Consider the following 22,915-nt stretch of genomic DNA (forward strand, 5'->3'; position numbering starts at 1 on the left):
GGCCCAGCCCCACTGTCAGAGTGGTGATGGCCCAGCCCCACTGTCAGTGTGGTGATGGCCCAGCAACACTGTCAGAGTGGTGATGGCCCAGCCCCACTGTCAGAGTGGTGATGGCCCAGCCCCACTGTCAGTGTGGTGATGGCCCAGCAACACTGTCAGAGTGGTGGTGGCCCAGCCCCACTGTCAGTGTGGTGATGGCCCAGCAACACTGTCAGAGTGGTGGTGGCCCAGCCCCACTGTCAGTGTGGTGATGGCCCAGCCCCACTGTCAGGGTGCAGCTAACATAAGGTACTACCAAGAGAAAGGCTTGTAAGATGTTTGACAATATAGTTGGCCCTGGTACACCAACTACGGGCTCACCATAGCCCGTGCTACTTGGAGCTTTTTGTTCCAATTAGCGAATCTTAAACAACAACAACTGTGGTGGAACAAATACTTACATTGGATATTACTCTGAGCTGTGAAGATTTAATAGTGAGAAATATATCATGTGACTAATTATGTTGCTTCGTATTGGCCACTGTCAGTTGTTACTGCGTGATGAGCTGTAAGCTTAAGTGAAGCTTGCAAGTCAACGTAAAGCTACGATGTGTTGCAATGACGAATAATGTACCTTTATATTAGTAGAGAGTCGCTAAATAATGTTGCCTCCATGTTACTTTCTCAGATCTATCTTCATTTTGTTGTATTGCTGTATGACAAACGTTTGTGTGATTCATGTATGACAAACGTTTGTCTGAGTCATGCATGACAAACGTTTGTGTGATTCATGCATGACAAACGTTTGTGTGATTCATGCATGACAAACGTTTCTCTGATTCCTGCAAGACAAACGTTTCTCTGATTCATGCATGACAAACGTTTGTCTGATTCATGCATGACAAACGTTTGTCTGATTCATGCATGACAAACGTTTGTCTGATTCATGCATGACAAACGTTTGTGTGAATCCTGTATGTCAAACGTTTGAGAGATTCCTGAATGACAAACGTTTGAGTGATTCCTGAATGACAAACGTTTGAGTGATTCCTGAATGACAAACGTTTGTGTAATTCCTGAATGCAAACGTTTGTAATATTCCGCTATGCCAAACGTTTAAGTTATTCCTGTATACTAAATGTTTGTGTAATTTCTGTATGCCAAACATTTCTCATTCTCCCTCTCTCCCATTCTCTCTCTCTCTCTCTCTCTCTCTCTCTCTCTCTCTCTCTCTCTCTCTCTCTCTCTCTCTCTCTCTCAACTCTCTCCTCCATTTTCTCAATATCTTTCCTCTCCTCCCCTCTCTAAAAATATGTAATATCACGAAGCATTGAAAACTGCTAAAAAAATAGCTATTGGAGACGATATTTCTTGAACGTAGGCACTGGGGCAGACCCCGACTGGCCTATGACATTCCCATACCACCCACGTGTTATCTTGAACAGTTGGGTGAGGCTAGCCCATAGCGTCTGGCCTATGACTTTTGATTTATGTACAGACATTATCTTTTATATGTATAGATTAATCATGCTCTTGTTTGTCCAAATTTTTTTTGGTGGGTTATGGAGGAAAATTAAGGTTTAATTTTTGGCAGGTTTTGGTAAGAAGTTATTGTGGCGTAGGAACACACCACCGCGTCACCACTGTCTTCACACTACCCTTCCTCCGACCAACAAAGAGGTCCCTTACCTCGAAACTCAAAATTGTAATTTTCACATGTATGAATTAATGCTATCGATTATTTGAGAATGGATAATTGATTTTTGTTCAGCATTGAGACAAAATCTTAGTAGAGTCGGTATTCTGCCCGCCCTCATAAACAAAGGCCAAAGTCCATTCCATACACCCGCCAAACCCTCTGTTTATGAATGAAAAACGAACACTTCCGGAACACTGTTTATGAATGACGTCCGAACACTTCCGGAACAAGTAGCTGACGACTTTTGTTCGAGGCACAACGCTGTAAATGCTCAGTCCGTCCTCCAAACAAAGATCCAAAAGTTATTCCATGCACCCGCCAAACCCACCGTTTATGAATGAAAAACGGTTTACACACGACTCACAACTGATTTCGTTCGAACACTTCCAGAACAAGTGCTTCATTGACGAATTTTGTTCGAACCACAACGCTGTAATGCTTCACCCACGTACTACAAATACAAATAATCGCCAACAGAACCTAAACACCTAACCTAACCTATGCCTATATATGCACAATATGCTATTATAATATTAATTTATACTTGAGAAAATTCCAGTTTTGAATGAACAGTATGTTAAAATTTATGAATGCGTCTGTGGGGTTGACCGCTGGATGTAATGGACTTGAGTCGAGGACGGGTTGTAACTGCATTAGGGTTATAAGGTTGTTACTCTACCTTACTGACCAACCAGCAAGTGTACCTTAGTCCTGAATTATAAACGGAAACTAAGTTAAACTCTCAGGTATACAGACTGACACAGTACACTTCTCAGTATATATACTTTCCGTCCGAGAGACGGTGCTATAGACAGGCTGGTGGTGGGGTCGAGGCACTCAGAACTCTGTCCTATTAACCTGGTTGCTCTGATCTGGTGCATAGATAAGTCGCTAGTTATATTGTCTCCTCCTGAGGGATAGTAACATAAAGCTCTTTATACCAGATTACTTCAGAGAGATAAAACTATAGTTAGGAATCCAGGTGTTTCTTGTTACAGTACGGGAATATATTTTGAAGTCATACTTATAATTATCTTACCCACATGGTACTATTTATTGTGTATTATGTATCTACACACACACACACACACACACACACACACACACACACACACACACACACACACACACACACACACACACACACACACACACAAACACACAACACACACACACAAACACACACACACACACACACACACATACTAGGGCGGAAAGGCCCTAGTATGGGTGAAGAACTACCTAACAGGAAGGAGCCAGAGGGTAATGGTAAGGGGCGAAAAGTCGGACTGGCGAACAGTAACAAGTGGAGTACCTCAAGGATCGGTGCTGGGACCAATCCTCTTTCTAATTTACGTAAATGATATGTTTACAGGAGTGGAATCATACATGTCAATGTTTGCAGATGACGCAAAATTAATGAGAAGAGTTGTGACAGACGAGGATTGTAGGATCCTCCAAGAGGACTTAAACAGGCTGCAGAGATGGTCAGGGAAATGGCTACTGGAGTTTAACACCAGTAAATGTAAAGTTATGGAAATGGGATCAGGTGACAGGAGACCAAAGGGACAGTACACAATGAAGGGGAACAGCCTACCTGTAACGATTCGAGAAAGAGACCTGGGAGTGGATGTGACACCTAATCTAACTCCTGAGGCACATATAAATAGGATAACGACAGCAGCGTACTCTACACTGGCGAAAATTAGAACTTCATTCAGAAACCTAAATGAGGAAGCTTTTAGGGCGCTTTACACTGCCTACGTGAGACCCGTCTTAGAGTATGCCGCGCCATCATGGAGCCCCCACCTGAAGAAACACATAAAGAAACTGGAGAAGGTTCAGAGGTTTGCGACGAGGCTTGTCCCAGAGTTACGAGGAATGGGATATGAAGAGCGGCTGAAGGAACTGAACCTAACGACACTAGAGAAAAGAAGGGAGAGAGGAGATATGATAGGGACATATAAAATACTCAGGGGAATTGACAAAGTGGAAATAGATGAAATGTTCACACGTAATAATAACAGAACGAGGGGACATGGGTGGAAACTGGAAACTCAGATGAGTCACAGAGATGTTAGGAAGTTTTCTTTTAGCGTGAGAGTAGTAGAAAAATGGAATGCACTTGGGGAACAGGTTGTGGAAGCAAATACTATTCATACTTTTAAAACTAGGTATGATAGGGAAATGGGACAGGAGTCATTGCTGTAAACAACCGATAGCTAGAAAGGCGGGATCCAAGAGTCAATGCTCGATCCTGCAAGCACATATAGGTGAGTACATATAGGTGAGTACACACACACACACACACACACACACACACACACACACACACCTGGGAGTGGACGTAACACCAAATCTAACTCCAGAGGCGCACATAAATAGGATAACATCAGCAGCGTATTCTACGTTAGCAAAAGATAGAACATCATTAAGGAACCGATATAAGGAGGCTTTTAGAGAGTTTTACACCGCCTACACGAGAGCAGTCTTACAGTATGCAGTCCCGTCATGGAACCCCACACCTGAGGAATCACACAAGGAAACTGGGAAGGAATCACAAGTTTGCGAAGAATGGGGGTATGAAGAGCGATTGAAAGAACTGAGCCTGACGACGCTAGAACTAAAGAGAGAGAGAAAACCTGAAAGAGACGTTCACAATACTTAGGGGAATTGACAGAGCGGAAATGGATGAAATGATCATATTGAAAACCAATAGAACAAGAAGGCATGACTGGAAGCTTAAGACTCAGAGGAGTTAGGATAAAAACCCACACTTGTGTATGTGAAATTTATGTAAGGATTTTACACCAAGTTTTTCGCACTCTCCTGAGTGTTTTGTGAAGGTCTGAGTGTGTGAGTAGGACGAGACATCTCAACGACTAATTCTCATCTCAACGTCTAATCAACGTTACATTAGACGTAGAGGTGTAAGTCTCGTCCTGACCACACACTCAGACCTTGACAAAACACTCAGGAGAGTGCGAAAGACGTGTAAATTCCTTACATAAATTTCACGTACACAAGTGTGGGTTTTTATCCTCTAATTATGTGTGTGAGAAGACTCTGCTATTACTAACTCAGATGAGTCGTAGAGATGTCAGAAAGTTTTCATTAAGCGTAAGTGTAGTGGGAAAATGGAAGGAGCTAAAGGAGCAGGTTGTGGAAGCAAACTCTATTCATCATTTTAAAAGAAGATATGCACGGAAATAGAATAGAATTTATTAATTTAAACGACCGACGGCTAGGAAGGCGGGGTCCAAGATCTAATGCTAGATCCTGCTGGCACAAATAGGTGAGTACACACACATGAACATGGAGAAACTACAGGAACAACAGAACACCAGAGAGCAGGGGGAGATACCAGAGGGCCAGGAATGAGTACCTCAGAGTGAGGAGAGAAGCAGAGAGACAGTATAACAATGACATCGCGACTAAAGCCAAGACCCAACCAAAACTGCTCCACAGCCACATCAGGAGGAAAACAACAGTGACGGAACATGAGATGAAACTGACAAAAGGGGAAAACGGATACACAGATAATGACAAAGAGGTGTGTGAAGAACTCAACAAGATCACTGACAACACATGACCCAGGACCAACCACCAGGGCCACACATGGCCCAGGACCAACCACCAGGGCCACACATGGCCTAGGACCAACCACCAGGGCCACACATGGCCCAAGACCAACCACCAGGGCCACACATGGCCTAAGACCAACCACCAGGGCCACACATGGCATAGGACCAACCACCAGGGCCACACATGGCCCAAGACCAACCACCAGGGCCACACATGGCCTAGGACCAACCACCAGGGCCACACATGGCCCAGGACCAACCACCAGGGCCACACATGGCCCAGGACCAACCACCAGGGCCACACATGGCCTAGGACCAACCACCAGGGCCACACATGGCCTAGGACCAACCACCAGGGCCACACATGGCCCAAGACCAACCACCAGGGCCACACATGGCCTAGGACCAACCACCAGGGCCACACATGGCCTAGGACCAACCACCAGGGCCACACATGGCCCAAGACCAACCACCAGGGCCACACATGGCCTAGGACCAACCACCAGGGCCACACATGGCCACCAGCTGCCTCGCTTCCAGCGCCAATATCAAATACCCTCTTGCAAGGGAGTCCAAAATTGCAAGCCGACGAAAAGAACTTGTTGAACCAATTACTCATCCACACCTGCATCAGGGATAACAATATCCTTCTAAAAATCCACCTTAGCCATTTTCATTACAAGATCCCTTCCCTAAGAATTCCATTTATCATTGTTTATACTTGTGGGAGAAAAAATAATAATACTTGACATCATCTTACGGCGGGGGACCGTTTTCTGTGGCGCCTGCTGTTATGGCGAGGGGGGCGGGGGGGGGGGGAGGGGAGGGGGCGCTGCTGTAATTCGTCAAGACTCGTTTCACTCTTTGTCGTGTTACTGGTGGTGTTTGTCGTGTTACTGGTGGTGTTTGTCGTGTTACTGGTGGTGTTTGTCGTGTTACTGGTGGTGTTTGTCGTGTTACTGGTGGTGTTTGTCGTGTTACTGGTGGTGTTTGTCGTGTTACTGGTGCTGTTTGTCGTGTCACTGGTGCTGTTTGTCGTGTCACTGTTGCTGTTTGTCGCGTCACTGGTACTGTTTGTCGCGTCACTGTTGCTGTTTGTCGTGTCACTGTTGCTGTTTGTCGTGTCACTGGTGCTGTTTGTCGTGTCACTGTTGCTGTTTGTCGTGTCACTGGTGCTGTTTGTCGTGTCACTGTTGCTGTTTGTCGTGTCACTGGTGCTGTTTGTCGTGTCACTGGTGCTGTTTGTCGTGTCACTGGTGCTGTTTGTCGTGTCACTGGTGGTGTTTGTCGTGTCACTGTTGCTGTTTGTCGTGTCACTGGCGTTTGTCGTCCTACTGTTAGTGTATATCCTAAGGATGTAGACAGGTAATACACTGGAGTTCTGAGTATTCAGCTGTAGTTATAATGAGTCACAGAACTATGTGACACACACACACTGTAAGCATGTATCCAGGTCTCGCCCCCCCCCTCCGCACGGTGACCTACAGGATTCAACCCCACAACAGTTGCCTAACTTCCGGGTGAGTAACCTATTTACTGCTAGGTGAACGGGTGCATTAAATAAAAGGAAATAGGCCCACCCATGTCTTTCCCGCCCGGGAATCGAACCGGGATTCCAGATTGTGAGTCGTGAAGGTAGTGCTAGGAGACTCAGAACATCCGGGACACCTCTAGTGACGTTACTCCACTGGCTTCATGTCGCTAACAGTGATTCTCTGCTTCCTGTGTTCATAATTCCGTCTTTTTTACGAATTAGACTTGTCCGTTAACAAATGTGTCGAGTTAGTAAGTGTTACAGCAGCGCAATATCGACGTTTACTGTCTATCGTCCTTGATAGGTTCGGTGGGTTGCTTGGGTTTGTAAGTTTTTGATCACTTAAAGCAGTTGCATTTTGTACGGAGGCAACTCCTCCGCGACCAGGCTCTTATCCCACTGGGGAAAAAATCCGTATCCGACTTCTACTTATCTATCCAACATTCAACTTATCTATCCAACATCGACTTATCTATCCAACATCGACTTATCTATCCACCATCGACTTATCTATCCAACATCGGCTTATCTATCCAACATCGACTTATCTGTCCAACATCGACTTATCTATCCAACATCGACTTATCTATCCAACAGACATGTGTTTACATAAACATGCATCAGTAGCCTCAGATTCATTCATCCACCAACATCCATTTAAATAAGGATCAATTAGTATCTATCCGGATAATCACTCACAATCATCCATCAGGTGCTCAGAAGCCCATTGTACGAGCAGCCGGGTCTCCCGATTTGTTACTCCGTCAAAACACACTCCGTCAAAACACACTCCGTCAAAACACACTCCGTCAAAACACACTCCGTCAAAACACACTCCGTCAAAACACACTCCATCAAAACACACTCCGTCAAAACACACTCCATCAAATCACACTCCGTCAAAACACACTCCATCAAAATCACACTCCGTCAAAACACACTCCATCAAATCACACTCCGTCAAAACACACTCCATCAAAACACACTCCATCAAAACACACTCCATCAAATCACACTCCATCAAATCACACTCCATCAAAACACACTCCATCAAAACACACTCCATCAAAACACACTCCATCAAATCACACTCCGTCAAATCACACTCCATCAAAAACACACTCCATCAAAACACACTCCATCAAAACACACTCCATCAAATCACACTCCGTCAAATCACACTCCATCAAAACACACTCCATCAAATCACACTCCATCAAAACACACTCCATCAAATCACACTCCGTCAAAACACACTCCATCAAAATCACACTCCGTCAAAACACACTCCATCAAAACACACTCCATCAAAACACACTCCATCAAAACACACTCCATCAAATCACACTCCATCAAATCACACTCCATCAAAACACACTCCATCAAAACACACTCCATCAAAACACACTCCATCAAATCACACTCCGTCAAATCACACTCCATCAAAAACACACTCCATCAAAACACACTCCATCAAAACACACTCCATCAAATCACACTCCGTCAAATCACACTCCATCAAAACACACTCCATCAAATCACACTCCATCAAAACACACTCCATCAAATCACACTCCGTCAAAACACACTCCATCAAAATCACACTCCGTCAAAACACACTCCATCAAAACACACTCCATCAAAACACACTCCATCAAAACACACTCCATCAAATCACACTCCATCAAATCACACTCCATCAAAACACACTCCATCAAAACACACTCCATCAAATCACACTCCATCAAAACACACTCCATCAAATCACACTCCGTCAAAACACACTCCATCAAATCACACTCCGTCAAAACACACTCCATCAAAACACACTCCATCAAAAACACACTCCATCAAAACACACTCCATCAAAAACACACTCCATCAAAATCACACTCCGTCAAAACACACTCCATCAAAACACACTCCATCAAAATCACACTCCATCAAAACACACTCCATCAAAACACACTCCGTCAAAACACACTCCGTCAAAAACACACTCCCTCAAAACACACTCCATCAAAACACACTCCGTCAAAACACACTCCGTCAAAACACACTCCATCAAAAAACACTCCGTCAAAACACACTCCGTCAAAACACACTCCGTCAAAACACACTCCATCAAATCACACTCCGTCAAAACACACTCCGTCAAAACACACTCCATCAAAACACACTCCGTCAAAACACACTCCATCAAAACACACTCCATCAAATCACACTCCGTCAAAACACACTCCGTCAAAACACACTCCATCAAATCACACTCCGTCAAAACACACTCCGTCAAAACACACTCCATCAAAACACACTCCGTCAAAACACACTCCATCAAAACACACTCCATCAAATCACACTCCGTCAAAACACACTCCGTCAAAACACACTCCATCAAATCACACTCCGTCAAAACACACTCCATCAAAACACACTCCATCAAATCACACTCCGTCAAAACACACTCCGTCAAAACACACTCCATCAAAACACACTCCGTCAAAACACACTCCATCAAAACACACTCCGTCAAAACACACTCCGTCAAAAACACACTCCATCAAAACACACTCCGTCAAAACACACTCCATCAAAAACACACTCCGTCAAAAACACACTCCATCAAAACACACTCCGTCAAAACACACTCCATCAAAAACACACTCCATCAAAACACACTCCGTCAAAACACACTCCATCAAAAACACACTCCGTCAAAACACACTCCATCAAAACACACTCCGTCAAAACACACTCCATCAAAAACACACTCCGTCAAAAACACACTCCATCAAAACACACTCCGTCAAAACACACTCCGTCAAAAACACACTCCATCAAAAACACACTCCGTCAAAACACACTCCATCAAAATCACACTCCATCAAAACACACTCCATCAAAACACACTCCATCAAATCACACTCCGTCAAAACACACTCCGTCAAAACACACTCCATCAAAAACACACTCCGTCAAAACACACTCCATCAAAATCACACTCCATCAAAACACACTCCATCAAAACACACTCCATCAAATCACACTCCGTCAAAACACACTCCGTCAAAACACACTCCATCAAAACACACTCCGTCAAAACACACTCCATCAAATCACACTCCGTCAAAACACACTCCGTCAAAACACACTCCATCAAAACACACTCCGTCAAATCACACTCCGTCAAAACACACTCCGTCAAAACACACTCCATCAAAACACACTCCATCAAAAACACACTCCGTCAAAAACACTCCATCAAAACACACTCCGTCAAAAACACACTCCGTCAAAACACACTCCATCAAAACACACTCCATCAAAACACACTCCGTCAAAACACACTCCATCAAAACACACTGGCCCACAGCACTGACTCACAGCACTGACTCACAGCACTGACTCACAGCACTGGCCCACAGCACTGGCCCACAGCACTGACTCACAGCACTGATTTACAGCACTGACTCACAGCTCTGGCCCACAGCACTGACTCACAACACTGACTCACAGCACTGACTCACAACACTGACTCACAACACTGACTCACAGCACTGACTCACACCACTGATTCACAGCACTGACTCACATCTCTGGCCCACAGCACTGACTCACAGAACTGGTCCACAGCCCTGACTCACAACACTGACTCACAGCCCTGACTCACAACACTGACTCACAACACTGACTCACAGCACTGACTTACAACACTGATTCACAGCTCTGACTCACAGCACTGACTCACAGCACTGACTCACAGCACTGACTCACAACACTGAATCACAGCCCTGACTCACAGCACTGACTCACAGCCTGACTCACAACACTGACTCACAACACTGACTCACAGCACTGACTCACAACACTGACTCACAGCACTGACTGACAACACTGACTCACTGCCCTAACTCACAACACTGACTCCCAACACTGACTCACAACACTGACTCACAGCACTGACTCACAGCACTGACTCACAGCCCTAACTCACAACACTGACTCACAAGACTGACCCACAGCACTGACTCACAGCACTGACTCACAACACTGACTCACAGCACTGACTCACAACACTGACTCACAGCACTGACTCACAACACTGACTCACAGCCCTAACTCACAACACTGACTCCCAACACTGACTCACAACACTGACTCACAGCACTGACTCACATCACTGACTCACAGCCCTAACTCACAACACTGACTCACAACACTGACTCACAACACTGACTCACAGCCCTGACTCCCAGCACTGGCTCACAACACTGACTCACAACACTGACTCACAACACTGACTCACAGCCCAGACTCACAACACTGACTCACAGCCCAGACTCACAACACTGACTCACAGCCCTGACTCACAGCACTGACTCACAGCCCAGACTCACAACACTGACTCACAGTCCTGACTCACAGTCCTGACTCACAGCACTGACTCACAGCCCTGACTCACAGCACTGACTCACAACACTGACCCACAGCACTGACTCACAGCACTGACTCACAACACTGACTCACAGCACTGACTCACAACACTGACTCACAGCACTGACTGACAACACTGACTCACAGCCCTAACTCACAACACTGACTCCCAACACTGACTCACAACACTGACTCACAGCACTGACTCACAGCACTGACTCACAGCCCTAACTCACAACACTGACTCACAACACTGACTCACAGCCCTGACTCCCAGCACTGGCTCACAACACTGACTCACAGCCCAAACTCACAACACTGACTCACAGCCCAGACTCACAACACTGACTCACAGCCCAGACTCACAACACTGACTCACAGCCCTGACTCACAGCACTGACTCACAGCCTAGACTCACAACACTGACTCACAGCCCTGACTCACAGTCCTGACTCACAGTCCTGACTCACAGTCCTGACTCACAGCACTGACTCACAGCACTGACTCAAAGCCCTGACTCACAGCACTGACTCACAGCACTGACTCACAGCACTGACTCACAGCAATAAATGAGTCGTAAGAATGGCTTACAATCCGAGGGGAACACTGGAATGTACCGTGAGGTTGGTGGAGAGAGGAAGGTAAGGGAGGGAGGGAGGGTAGATGGGGAGTAGGGGGGAGGGATGGTAGATGGGGGGGGGGGAGGGAGGGGAGGGAGGGAGGGAGGGTAGATGGGGGAGGGGAGGGAGGGGTTGGGGGGGGGGAGAGGCTGTAAGGGTTATTTGTTACGAGGTCAAACAAACCATTATACTAGCCAGAACAGTAGGGCTGGTGTGCTGTAGTAATTGGTCAGTGCACTGTTTGTTCCTCTTTATGTGACTATTGGCAGTGTGCACTGGTCCTCATGAGCGTGTGCACTGGTTCTCATGAGCGTGTGCACTGGTCCTCATGAGCGTGTGCACTGGTTCTCATGAGCGTGTGCACTGGTTCTCATGAGCGTGTGCACTGGTCCTCATGAGCGTGTGCACTGGTTCTCATGAGCGTGTGCACTGGTCCTCATGAGCGTGTGCACTGGTTCTCATGAGCGTGTGCACTGGTTCTCATGAGCGTGTGCACTGGTTCTCATGAGCGTGTGTACTGGTTCTCATGAACGTGTGCATTGGTTCTCATGAGCGTGTGCACTGGTTCTCACGAGCGTGTGCACGGGTTCTCACGAGCGTGTGCACTGGTCCTCATGAGCGTGTGTACTGGTTCTCATGAGCGTGTGTAGTGGTCCTCACGAGCGTGTGCACTGGTTCTCATGAGCGTGTGCACGGGTTCTCATGAGCGTGTGTACTGGCTCTCACGAGCGTGTGCACTGGTTCTCACGAGCGTGTGCACGGGTTCTCACGAGCGTGTGCACGGGTTCTCATGAGCGTGTGCACTGGTCCTCACGAGCGTGTGCACAGGTTCTCATGAGCGTGTGCACTGGTTCTCATGAGCGTGTGCACTGGTTCTCATGAGCGTGTGCACTGGTTCTCATGAGCGTGTGCACTGGTTCTCATGAGCGTGTGCACTGGTTCTCATGAGCGTGTGCACTGGTTCTCATGAGCGTGTGCACTGGTTCTCATGAGCGTGTGCACTGGTTCTCATGAGCGTGTGCACTGGTTCTCATGAGCGTGTGCACTGGTTCTCATGAGCGTGTGCACTGGTTCTCATGAGCGTGTGCACTGGTCCTCACGAGCGTGTGTACTGGTTCTCATGAGCGTGTGCACTGGTTCTCGTAAGTGTAATTAAGTAATTATAAAAGAAGGCACCAAGCCAGGAAGGCTATGTAGCACCACCAAATGTGTGGGATAATCAGAGGGCGCTAAATATCACCAAGGATGCCAATATGAGAACAGAAACGCATAAGGCGAACGATATCAAAAGTATTCGATTCACCAAAAATTCTATCGAGGGACAAGTGACCGCGAGGGACAGTCGGAAAGCAAGACACACGCTCGTCCTGGAAGTCAGAGCATTCAATAAGGATATGCACGACTGTGAGAGGGACAATGCAGTTAGGACAATAAGGAGCAGGACGACGCTCTATTAAGTGTCCGTGAGTTAAGAATGTATGGCCAATATGCAACCTTGCCAGAGCCGTTTCCCACCGCCGGTTACGGTGGTAGGAGGATAGCCACAGGGACACACTACTCTTAAGAGTACGCAGTTTGTTACCAGTAACAGAAGACCAACAACCCTGCCAACGGGCATGGATAGAGGAATGAATAACTGGGTAAAAGTCGGAATAAGGAATACCTTTACGGGAGATGGGACAAGTGCGGATAGTTTCCCTAGCAGCATCGTCCGCAAGCTCATTTAATGTGACACTAATATGGCTAGGAACCCAGCAAAACTCAACTGTCTTAATCTACTAGAGATATGGAACAGCCAATGTTGAATCTCGAGTAACCACTGGATGGACAGGATTAAAGGACTCCAGAACCATGTTAACTAAAACCACAAAGGAGGATTGATAGTGAGAAAGCAGGAGATAAAAAGCATAGAGAAAAGCATAAAGTTCTGCCGTAAAGATGCTAGTCTCCGGAGGTAAGACACACATATAGGTGTGGTCAGGAAAACAACAGAGTAGCCTACACCGTCTGCAGACTTAGACCCATCGGTTAAGATGGAAACGAAGTGAGAATGTGAAGAAAAGTGTTCAAGGAAAAGGCGTTTCAGAACTGTAGGAGGGGTAAAAGCTTTAGTAATGTGGGTCAGGGATTTGCAATATTGAGGAAGGGGGATCCTCCACGGGGGTAAGGACGGAACAATACGAGGATAAATATTAGTAATACTAACCGAAAGAGAATGTTGCAGGCGAGTCAACCGGACAGAAAGAGGGAGGTGGTGAAGGGGAACAGGAACTACAGGAGGGGAAAAGTCAAAGCACGACACAGGCGAGTGAGGATGTTGTAAGGACCGCGCAAGGTAGCGAAGACAGTAGCGATCTCGGCGGTCCTGGAGAGACAGGAAGCCAGTGTCAGCGTACAAGCTGAGGGCGGAAGTCGAACGAAAGGCACCAGAGCTGAGGCGCAACCCAGCATGGTGCAAAGGATCAAGATGGCAAAGAGTAGGAGAAGCAAAAGAGTAAGCAGGGCAACCATAATCGAGTTTAGACAGTATGAGAGAGGAATGCAGAGAGGAGTGTGCGCATATATGCTCCGCAAGAAGTATGGGACAAAACCTTAAGTAGGTTAAGGGTCTTAGAGCATTCAACTTGGAGGTAAGAGATATGGGGCGACCAAGACAAACGAGTGTGTAAGATTTGCCCCAAAAGCTTCGCGGAATCTTTGTACACAAGGGAATGAAAATAAAGCGACAAAGAGGGACGAAGAACGACACGCTTCTGAGTAAAGTCTTATCACAAGTCTTAGTTGCAGAGAACTTGAAGCCATGATTGGTGGCCCAAAATGACATGGCATCAATCGCAAGTTGAAGCCGCCGTTGAAGGAGAGACGAATCATTACCTCGACAGCAAAGAGTAAGATCGTCAACATAAAGAGCAGAGAAGATGCCAGAAAGAAGGGAGGAAAGAAGACCATTAAGGACAACCAGAAACTAGTGCTCAGAACACTACCTTGGGGTACACCTTCGTATTGCCGAAAAGAGGCAGATAGAGTGGTACCAAGCCTCACTCTAAAGGAACGACGAGAAAGGAAGCTTTGGAGGAAGAGAGGGAGATTACCCACGAAGGCCAAAAGGACAAAGTTGGGTCAGAATATGGTATCTCCAAGTTGTGTCATAAGCCTTTTCCAGGTCAAAAAGGACGGCAACAACGGAGGTCTTCGCAGCAAAAGCAGTACGAATATAGACCTCCAAGTTCACCAGGACACCGGTCTTGTTGCGACACTTGCGAAAACCAAATTGAGAACGAGAGAGGTGGTGATGGTGTTCCAAGAACCACATCAGATGAACATTTACCATACACTCAAAGAGTTTGCAGACACAACTTGTGAGGGCAATAGGGTGGAAGTCCTTAGGGGATGTACCGAGAGACCCAGGTTTCTGAATAGGGAGTACAATGGCATCGAGCCAGTCTTCAGGGACTGACGACGACTCCCAGACCTGGTTATACAGACTCAGTAAATACTGAGAAGTGCAAGAGGAAGATGGCGAAGCATCTCATAATAAATGCCATCCAAGCCCGCTGCCGTAGATCCACAGAGGGCCAGGGCAGACTGAGGTTCAGAGTGAGAGAGAGAGAAGGGATCGTTATAGGAAAGGCGGAGATGAGTGTGGAAATCTAAGGGATGAGATTCAAGAACAGGCTTACGAAGAAGGAAGGATTGAGAAAGATGAGAACCAGAGCTAACAGTAGAAAAGTGGGAACCCAGTTCGGTCGCGACCTTCACTGGGGCCGCCACAAGAGTACCACGGAGGTGGAGAACCAACGAGACATCTGGAACGAACTTGCCCGCAATCTTGCGGATCTTCTTCCAGATCTGTGGCAGAGGAGTATCGGACTTAATAGTGGAAACATAAGATTTCCAACTCTCATGTTTAGCTGTACGATTGGTCTTATGGGCCACTGCACTTGCCTTCCGAAACAAATTAAAAGAATCAGCCGTGTGCCGGCATTGGTGTTTCTTCCAGGCTGCACGCTTACAGCGTGCAGCCTGGCACAGTCCGTATTCCACCAGGGAATGCACTTATGCGTGCTCCAGGAGGTAGAGCGAGGAATAGAGCGGAGGGCAGCATGGAAGACAGTGTTATGAAAAAGGAGGAAGGCGCGAGGAAGAGGCAGAGAGGAGAGGTCAAAGAGAGTAGGATGGAGGGAGAATAAGTTTCAGTCTGCCTTGGCAAACTGCCACTTAGGGTAGGAGAGGGGAGGGTGAAAAGAGAAAAAAGAAACGAGGATGGGGAAAGGGTCACTGTTATGGAGGCATAAAGAACACGCCACGTGAAATCTAAGTAAAGGAATGACGAACAGAGAGAAAGATCAAGACAGGAAAGGGTGCGAGTCCGAGAGTTCACATGAGTGGGCTCACTAGAATTCAGAAGAGACAGGGAAGAAGCGAGGACGAACGGTTCGAGAAAGCGGCCTCGGGTGTTTGTCAGAACATCACCCCAGAGCGTATGTCGACAGTTGAAATCACCCAAGAGGAGCACCGGCTCTGGCAAGGAGTCAAGGAGGTGCTTAAAATCAGCAAGGGAAAACTAGACATTTGAGGGGAGATAATGGAACAGACTGTATACCATTTACTCACAAAAATACGGGCAGCAGAACAATGGAGAGGTGAAGGGAAAAAGAAGAGGGGACGAAGGGAATCAAAACGACTCAAGAGAGCAGTAGAGTTATGAAGAGAGTCAAAACGAATCAAGAGAGCAGTAGAGTTTCTCCCCCCCCCCCTGGGGGGAAGGGATGGGAAGAAGGATTGGGGGGATGATGGGAAAGGAGACACAGGAGACATGGCGGACTGTGTAGGAAGGGGGGAAACTCCAGATGGAGACCCTTTAGGACAAAATGTAAAGGAACAGGGGAGGAGGCGGTGGGCGTGTCCGGGTCCAAGGCCTGGAAACGTTTGAGTGACTGAGGAAGGTGGGAAGGATGAGGAGAGATAAAACGCAACACGCGAGCATAAGATATGTCAGTGAAAACGTGGAGATGGCGGACTTGGCGTCTCGCTTCAGGAAAAGTTAAATGAGCCCAGTGTTTCAAGTTGAGGACGGCTTCCTCAAGCTTGTAGTGTATACACGTGCGGGAGAAGGTAGGGTGGGCCTCACGGCAATTGAGGCAGTGAGCCTGGGGAGAATAGCAATATGTCTTAGAGTAGTCATCGCCCCCACTCATGGGGGTATACAGAGACAAGACTTGAGCATTTGAGGGCACCGTGCCCGAACTTCCAGCACGTATTACAAAGCCTAAGAGAGGGGATGTACTCCTGAACAGAGCACCTGGCACCAGCAAGAATGATAGAGGGCGGAAGGGCCCTACTATCGAAGGTGATTTTCACAACTCGAAGGGGCTGATAACGACGACCACGAGAGGGTCGAGTGAACGTGTCCACCTGGAGGACAGGATGGCCTTGGGCTTCGAGGATATGCTTAATATCCTCATGGCAGTCTTTCAGGTCCCAAACACCAGTTGCAACATGGCGCAGGAGGAGAACAGTGCCAACACTGGCACTTAACCGAGCGTTTTTTGAGACCCAAACAGGAGTCTCCCCAATGCAGGACAATGCGGCTAAGCGGGTATCTGCAAGCTGAGAAGGAGCAGCGACGACACATGTACCGAATCGGGTGGGGTTGAAAGTAACAGAGGCATCTACCGAATCAACAAGGTGTTTATGGAGGGAGAAATCGTCAGGAGGTGTAGTCTCCAGATGGAGGAGATCAAAGTACTTAGCTCATGAAGCAGGACCAAACAAGACGTTGTACATATTAGTATGGGAAGGGATCATGCGGTTGTGGCGGGGATAGCGTTGAGAACCCCCAGAAAGAGAGGGGTTAAAAGGCGAAGTAGTACAATGAGAGATGGAGCCGTGCCAGGGGACGAGGTGGTCACCGCTGGGGGCTCGACCCAACCACAGAGGAGGGAGGGGAGCCGAGGGGAGTAGTCAGGAGGGTCAAAAGAGGAGCTAGATCTGGGCTCACTGTAGCGGGGGCTACAGAGCCCGGCCTTCCAACATAGTCTGACTCGGGGGCTTGTTCGCCCACCCCATGAGCCTGAGAAGTCATAAGAGGAGCAGTATTCAGGGACATGAAAACGAGAGGTAATACTTTCATTCACGAATGTGCCCCCGCACCCACCACGGAGCCACAATTAGAGGATAGGACACCCAACAAGAGACACGTTGCCAGTCTTGCCGGGGCCCCTTCAGGGATGCGTCGTGAGTATACGCCCCACAAACGCCACTTTAAGAACCGTCAGTCTATCGAGATCAGGTTCAATGACGAAAGAAGTATTGACAATAAAAGCGTCCCTCGCTCGCGACCTCGGGTACCACAGTTCTATGGGTGAGAGAGTATGTCTCCCCAAACACCCGGGCATCAAAACAGAAAAGAAGTCCGAAAGAATAATCAAATGTACAAATGAGAAAATGTACTGGAGTAAGCACAGTACCCTGGGGGACTGTGCCTTTGATGCTGGATGATAAGGATTATACAGTGTTGACTATTACACTCTGGGTTCTTTTCGTTAGGAAATAAAAAGATTCATCTTCCTGTTTTTCAAGTAATTCATTTTGTGCAGATTTTGTTTGCAACAATACCATGATCACATTTGTCGTTATTTGGAAGATAGTTGCAATGATGAGAATGATCGTGTACAGTGTAGATGGCTAGAGAGGTAGATAGTGTGTAGTAAACATGGTTACAGTGAAGTTGATAGAGCCTAGTGTAGATGGTTACAGTGAAGATTGTAGTGTGTCGGGAAGATGGTTATAGTGATGAAACCAGTGTGCAGGGAAGCTGTGGCTTGTGTCCCGGGCAACGCCGGGTACCTCCCTCTGTAGTGTGCTATACTGCCATATTGTCTCAGCGTTTTCTCATGATTTCCTTAGAGCAAGCAGCGAGGGGTAACACGGAAGTAGTGAGGTGGTGACGGGCCACCTCATTACCTCCTCACTACCAGGTGAGTTACAGTCCATATACACCGCGCTGATCACGTCGGAGGGCAGTTATATGCGAGTCCCAGGTGGCAGAGGCCCAGATGGGCGGGCCAGGTGGGCGGGTCTGATGGGGGGGAGGAGGGTCAGGTGGGTCGGGCCAGGTGGGCGGGCCTGATGGGGGGAGGGGGGCTGGTGGGTCGGGCAGGTGGCCAAGCCAGGTGGTAGCAAGGGTCAGGTGGCCGGGGGCAGGACCTGGACACGTCCATTAGTTGATGGGGATGAGGAAGTGAGACGTGAGCCTGATGTATACGTGACAGCCTCATCGGCCACGACACTCACCCGTCCTCACACAGTCCTCACACCGCGGTGGACCACCTCACACCGCGGTGGACGTCCTCACACCACGATGGACCGCTAGGCTCAGTGAGGTTAAGCGCTGCTCGGTCACCCATCACTCACCAAATCAAATTCCAATAAGAAAAATTTCCCATTAAATCCAGTAGAAGGCAGTACTGGGGCTCGCTATATCACTGTTAACTTGTTATAAATAAACCATAGACTAATTGATGTTCAAAACAAACCTGAAGCTCCAAGTCACTGATAAAAACGGAGATATTTTGGAGCGAGTTGGAACCTCACAATCCAGGCCAGTACGGCTTTATACCTTGCATGACGACCATGGCTCTTGCAATGACACCATCACATGCAACAAAACACAGATAATACAAAGACAAAAATAAAATGGTGATGTATAAATGTCTTTTTCAAATTCATTAGTGAGTGTATAATGATTCTACCGGTCGTCTACAGCACCGGCACTGATCACCGCCAGGGTGAGGCAGCCAATGGAAGGCAACCCAAAAGATGTCTTAAATTATTTTTTTTCAAATTCAAACAAACAAATATGTTCTGCCTTCACATTGACCGCGAGATGAGGAGAGGCAGACAGAAGATGAGGAAGTGAAGGAGAGGAAGTGAAGGAGAGGAAGGGAAGGAGAGGAAGTGAATAATTAGCGGTGAATGGGACCAACGGACGACATTCAAGAGCAAACCTTTTTCACGACAAAATCTAGCGGGAAATCCATCAAAGAAAACGGAACATAAGGAACTATGCTGACTTGAAAACCAGTCAGTCTTAACCTGAGGTATATTTGGGTATGTCGTCCAGGGACCAAATTACGATATAATTTGTAAATATGTTTAAGAAACTTTAATTTTTTTTAAGTATCTGGACTTGTTTTTTGACCCTTTAATGGTACTTTTTTTGTCCTAGCTGCTGGTTGTGGCCAGGACAAGCACAGAGAGAAAACGAGTTATGGCGGGAGTGAGAGGCCAGCAGTGGTGCCAGTTCTTCCTTGCGTTTTGAAGGGTTTCGAGTCCTCTACTTGGATAATTCCCAAGAGAAGTGGATTACTCTGAGTAGGATTAGTAGTAGCAGTAGAAGGATTATTATATAATCATGACAGGTGATTGCTGGGTTAATATGTGTTGAAACTTTAAAAGGTTATGTGTAAGAAAAAAAAAGCGTGTTTGCAGCTGTCACTTAGGAGATGTGTCAACAAACTGAGTAAGGGATATACTGGGAGGCTCCACCCAAGTCATATATATACATCCCATCAACACACTTTATGGTTTACAATGATTTGCTGCTTGTGTTATTTTCTTTTTTTATATGTTATAACTGAAATCTATTAATGCTATTATTAAGAGAGGGAACAGTTCTGTCGCACACCAAGGGTAACCACTTGGGGTGGACGATAGAGCGACGGTCTCGCTTCATGCAGGTCGGCGTTCAATCCCCGACCGTCCAAATAATTTGGCACCATTCTTTACCCCCCGACCCAATCCAAATCCTTAACCTGAACCCTTCCAAGTGCTGTATAGTCGTAACGGCTTGGCGCTTTATCCTGATAGATCACCAGAAGTAACCCAGCGTATGACTGTGTGTTCTTGCCAAGTGTTAATGCACTCATAGTCCATGTGTAGTTGTGCATCAGTTACGTGAACTATATGTATCATGGTGCGAATACATATTTATGTAGAGTGTTTGAGGTGATTAGGTAGAACCACAGAACAAATCCATAAGGGCTGTGACGAGGATAAGCGTTAGTGTGATCTCTGTGTGTATAACCACAGGTTTATGACGCTGATCTAGGCTGAGATAACTGGCAGGGTTACACTTGGCATTGACTGTGACCTGACGTGTCTTGCTGCCATAGTTTGGGTAAGTCAGTGTAGTTTCACCAGTAACAATAGTAGTTCTCTTATGGCATATACTGTTTAGTTTCAGAGTGGTTTAGTACCCATGTCTCTCTCTAGGTCTATCCCTACACGATAGAGGAAGATCTATTGCTATTGTACCCAGCAACAGGCTGGATACAGTAGCCGGGAGGGCCTAGCGTTAGCGAGAGATTTTTCACTGTGTTAACTAAATCAATCCCAACAGATGAGGTATTCGCCTTAACCCACACTGACCTCGTGACCCACTGACCTCGTGACCCACTGACCCCGTGACCCACTGACCTCGTGACCCACTGACCCCGTGACCCACTGACCTCGTGACCCACTGACCTCGTGACCCACTGACCTCGTGACCCACTGACCTCGTGACCCACTGACCTCGTGACCCACTGACCTCGTGACCCACTGACCTCGTGACCCACTGACCTCGTGACCCACTGACCCCGTGACCCACTGACCTCGTGACCCACTGACCCCGTGACCCACTGACCTCGTGACCCACTGACCTCGTGACCCACTGACCTCGTGACCCACTGACCTCGTGACCCACTGACATCGTGACCCACTGCCCTCGTGACCCACAGACCCCTAGACAATATGCTGACCTGGCGCTGACCCCAGGGGTTGACCCCAAGTGGGTACTCACGGTAATTCTCTTTGTTGGAGATGTAGGTGACCCCACAGAGCGTGGCGAGCTCCGTCAGGTTGAGGTAGAAGGCTGCGGCGACCAGGGTGAGGTAGGCTGGGCGGCGGGCGGCGGGGACGTGGGCGGCCAGGCCCGTGTAGTAGGCCCGGGCCACCCAGGCCACCAGCAGCCTGGGGGAGATGTGGAGAGCCACGGCCACCCTCCACAGGTACCGCTGAGGGGACACGCCCGTCACCGCACTGATGCTCGGCAGGAAGTTGTACACCTGTGGGAGCAACACTAGAGTTCAGTACACCTGTGGGAGCAACACTAGAGTCAGTACACCTGTGGGAGCAACACTAGAGTCAGTACACCTGTGGGAGCAACACTAGAGTCAGTACACCTGTGGGAGCAACACAAGAGTCAGTACACCTGTGGGAGCAACACACGAGTCAGTACACCTGTGGGAGCAACACTAGAGTCAGTACACCTGTCAGTATAACACAAGTCAGTACCTTGTACACCTGTCAGTATAACACAAGTCAGTACCTTGTACACCTGTCAGTATAACACAAGTCAGTACCTTGTACACCTGTCAGTATAACACAAGAGTCAGTACCTTGTACACTTGTCAGTATAACACAAGAGTCAGTACCTTGTACACTTGTCAGTATAACACAAGAGTCAGTACCTTGTACACCTGTCAGTATAACACAAGAGTCAGTACCTTGTACACTTGTCAGTATAACACAAGAGTCAGTACCTTGTACACCTGTCAGTATAACACAAGAGTCAGTACCTTGTACACCTGTCAGTATAACACAAGTCAGTGCCTTGTACACTTGTCAGTATAACACAAGAGTCAGTACCTTGTACACTTGTCAGTATAACACAAGTCAGTACCTTGTACACCTGTCAGTATAACACAAGAGTCAGTACCTTGTACACCTGTCAGTATAACACAAGTCAGTACCTTGTACACTTGTCAGTATAACACAAGAGTCAGTACCTTGTACACCTGTCAGTATAACACAAGTCAGTACCTTGTACACTTGTCAGTATTACACAAGAGTCAGTACCTTGTACACTTGTCAGTATAACACAAGAGTCAGTACCTTGTACACCTGTCAGTATAACACAAGAGTCAGTACCTTGTACACCTGTCAGTATAACACAAGTCAGTACCTTGTACACCTGTCAGTATAATACAAGAGTCAGTACCTTGTACACCTGTCAGTATAA

The 22,915-nt window shown here is 47.4% G+C and overlaps 1 protein-coding gene across 3 annotated transcripts in view; it reads right to left on the reverse strand.

Annotated features, from left to right (window-relative positions):
• LOC123762018 (post-GPI attachment to proteins factor 2-like) overlaps nt 1-22,915 on the reverse strand; it is a 289,172-nt gene that overhangs the window by 37,397 nt on the left and 228,860 nt on the right. For all 3 annotated transcript variants that reach the window (XM_069335770.1, XM_069335769.1, XM_069335768.1), the window contains exon 3: nt 21,695-21,959. In XM_069335770.1, the coding sequence (XP_069191871.1) occupies nt 21,695-21,959 (265 nt within the window). The remainder of the gene's footprint in view (nt 1-21,694; nt 21,960-22,915) is intronic.

Source organism: Procambarus clarkii, chromosome 34 (genome assembly GCF_040958095.1).
Source record: "Procambarus clarkii isolate CNS0578487 chromosome 34, FALCON_Pclarkii_2.0, whole genome shotgun sequence".
Lineage (NCBI taxonomy): Eukaryota > Metazoa > Arthropoda > Malacostraca > Decapoda > Cambaridae > Procambarus > Procambarus clarkii.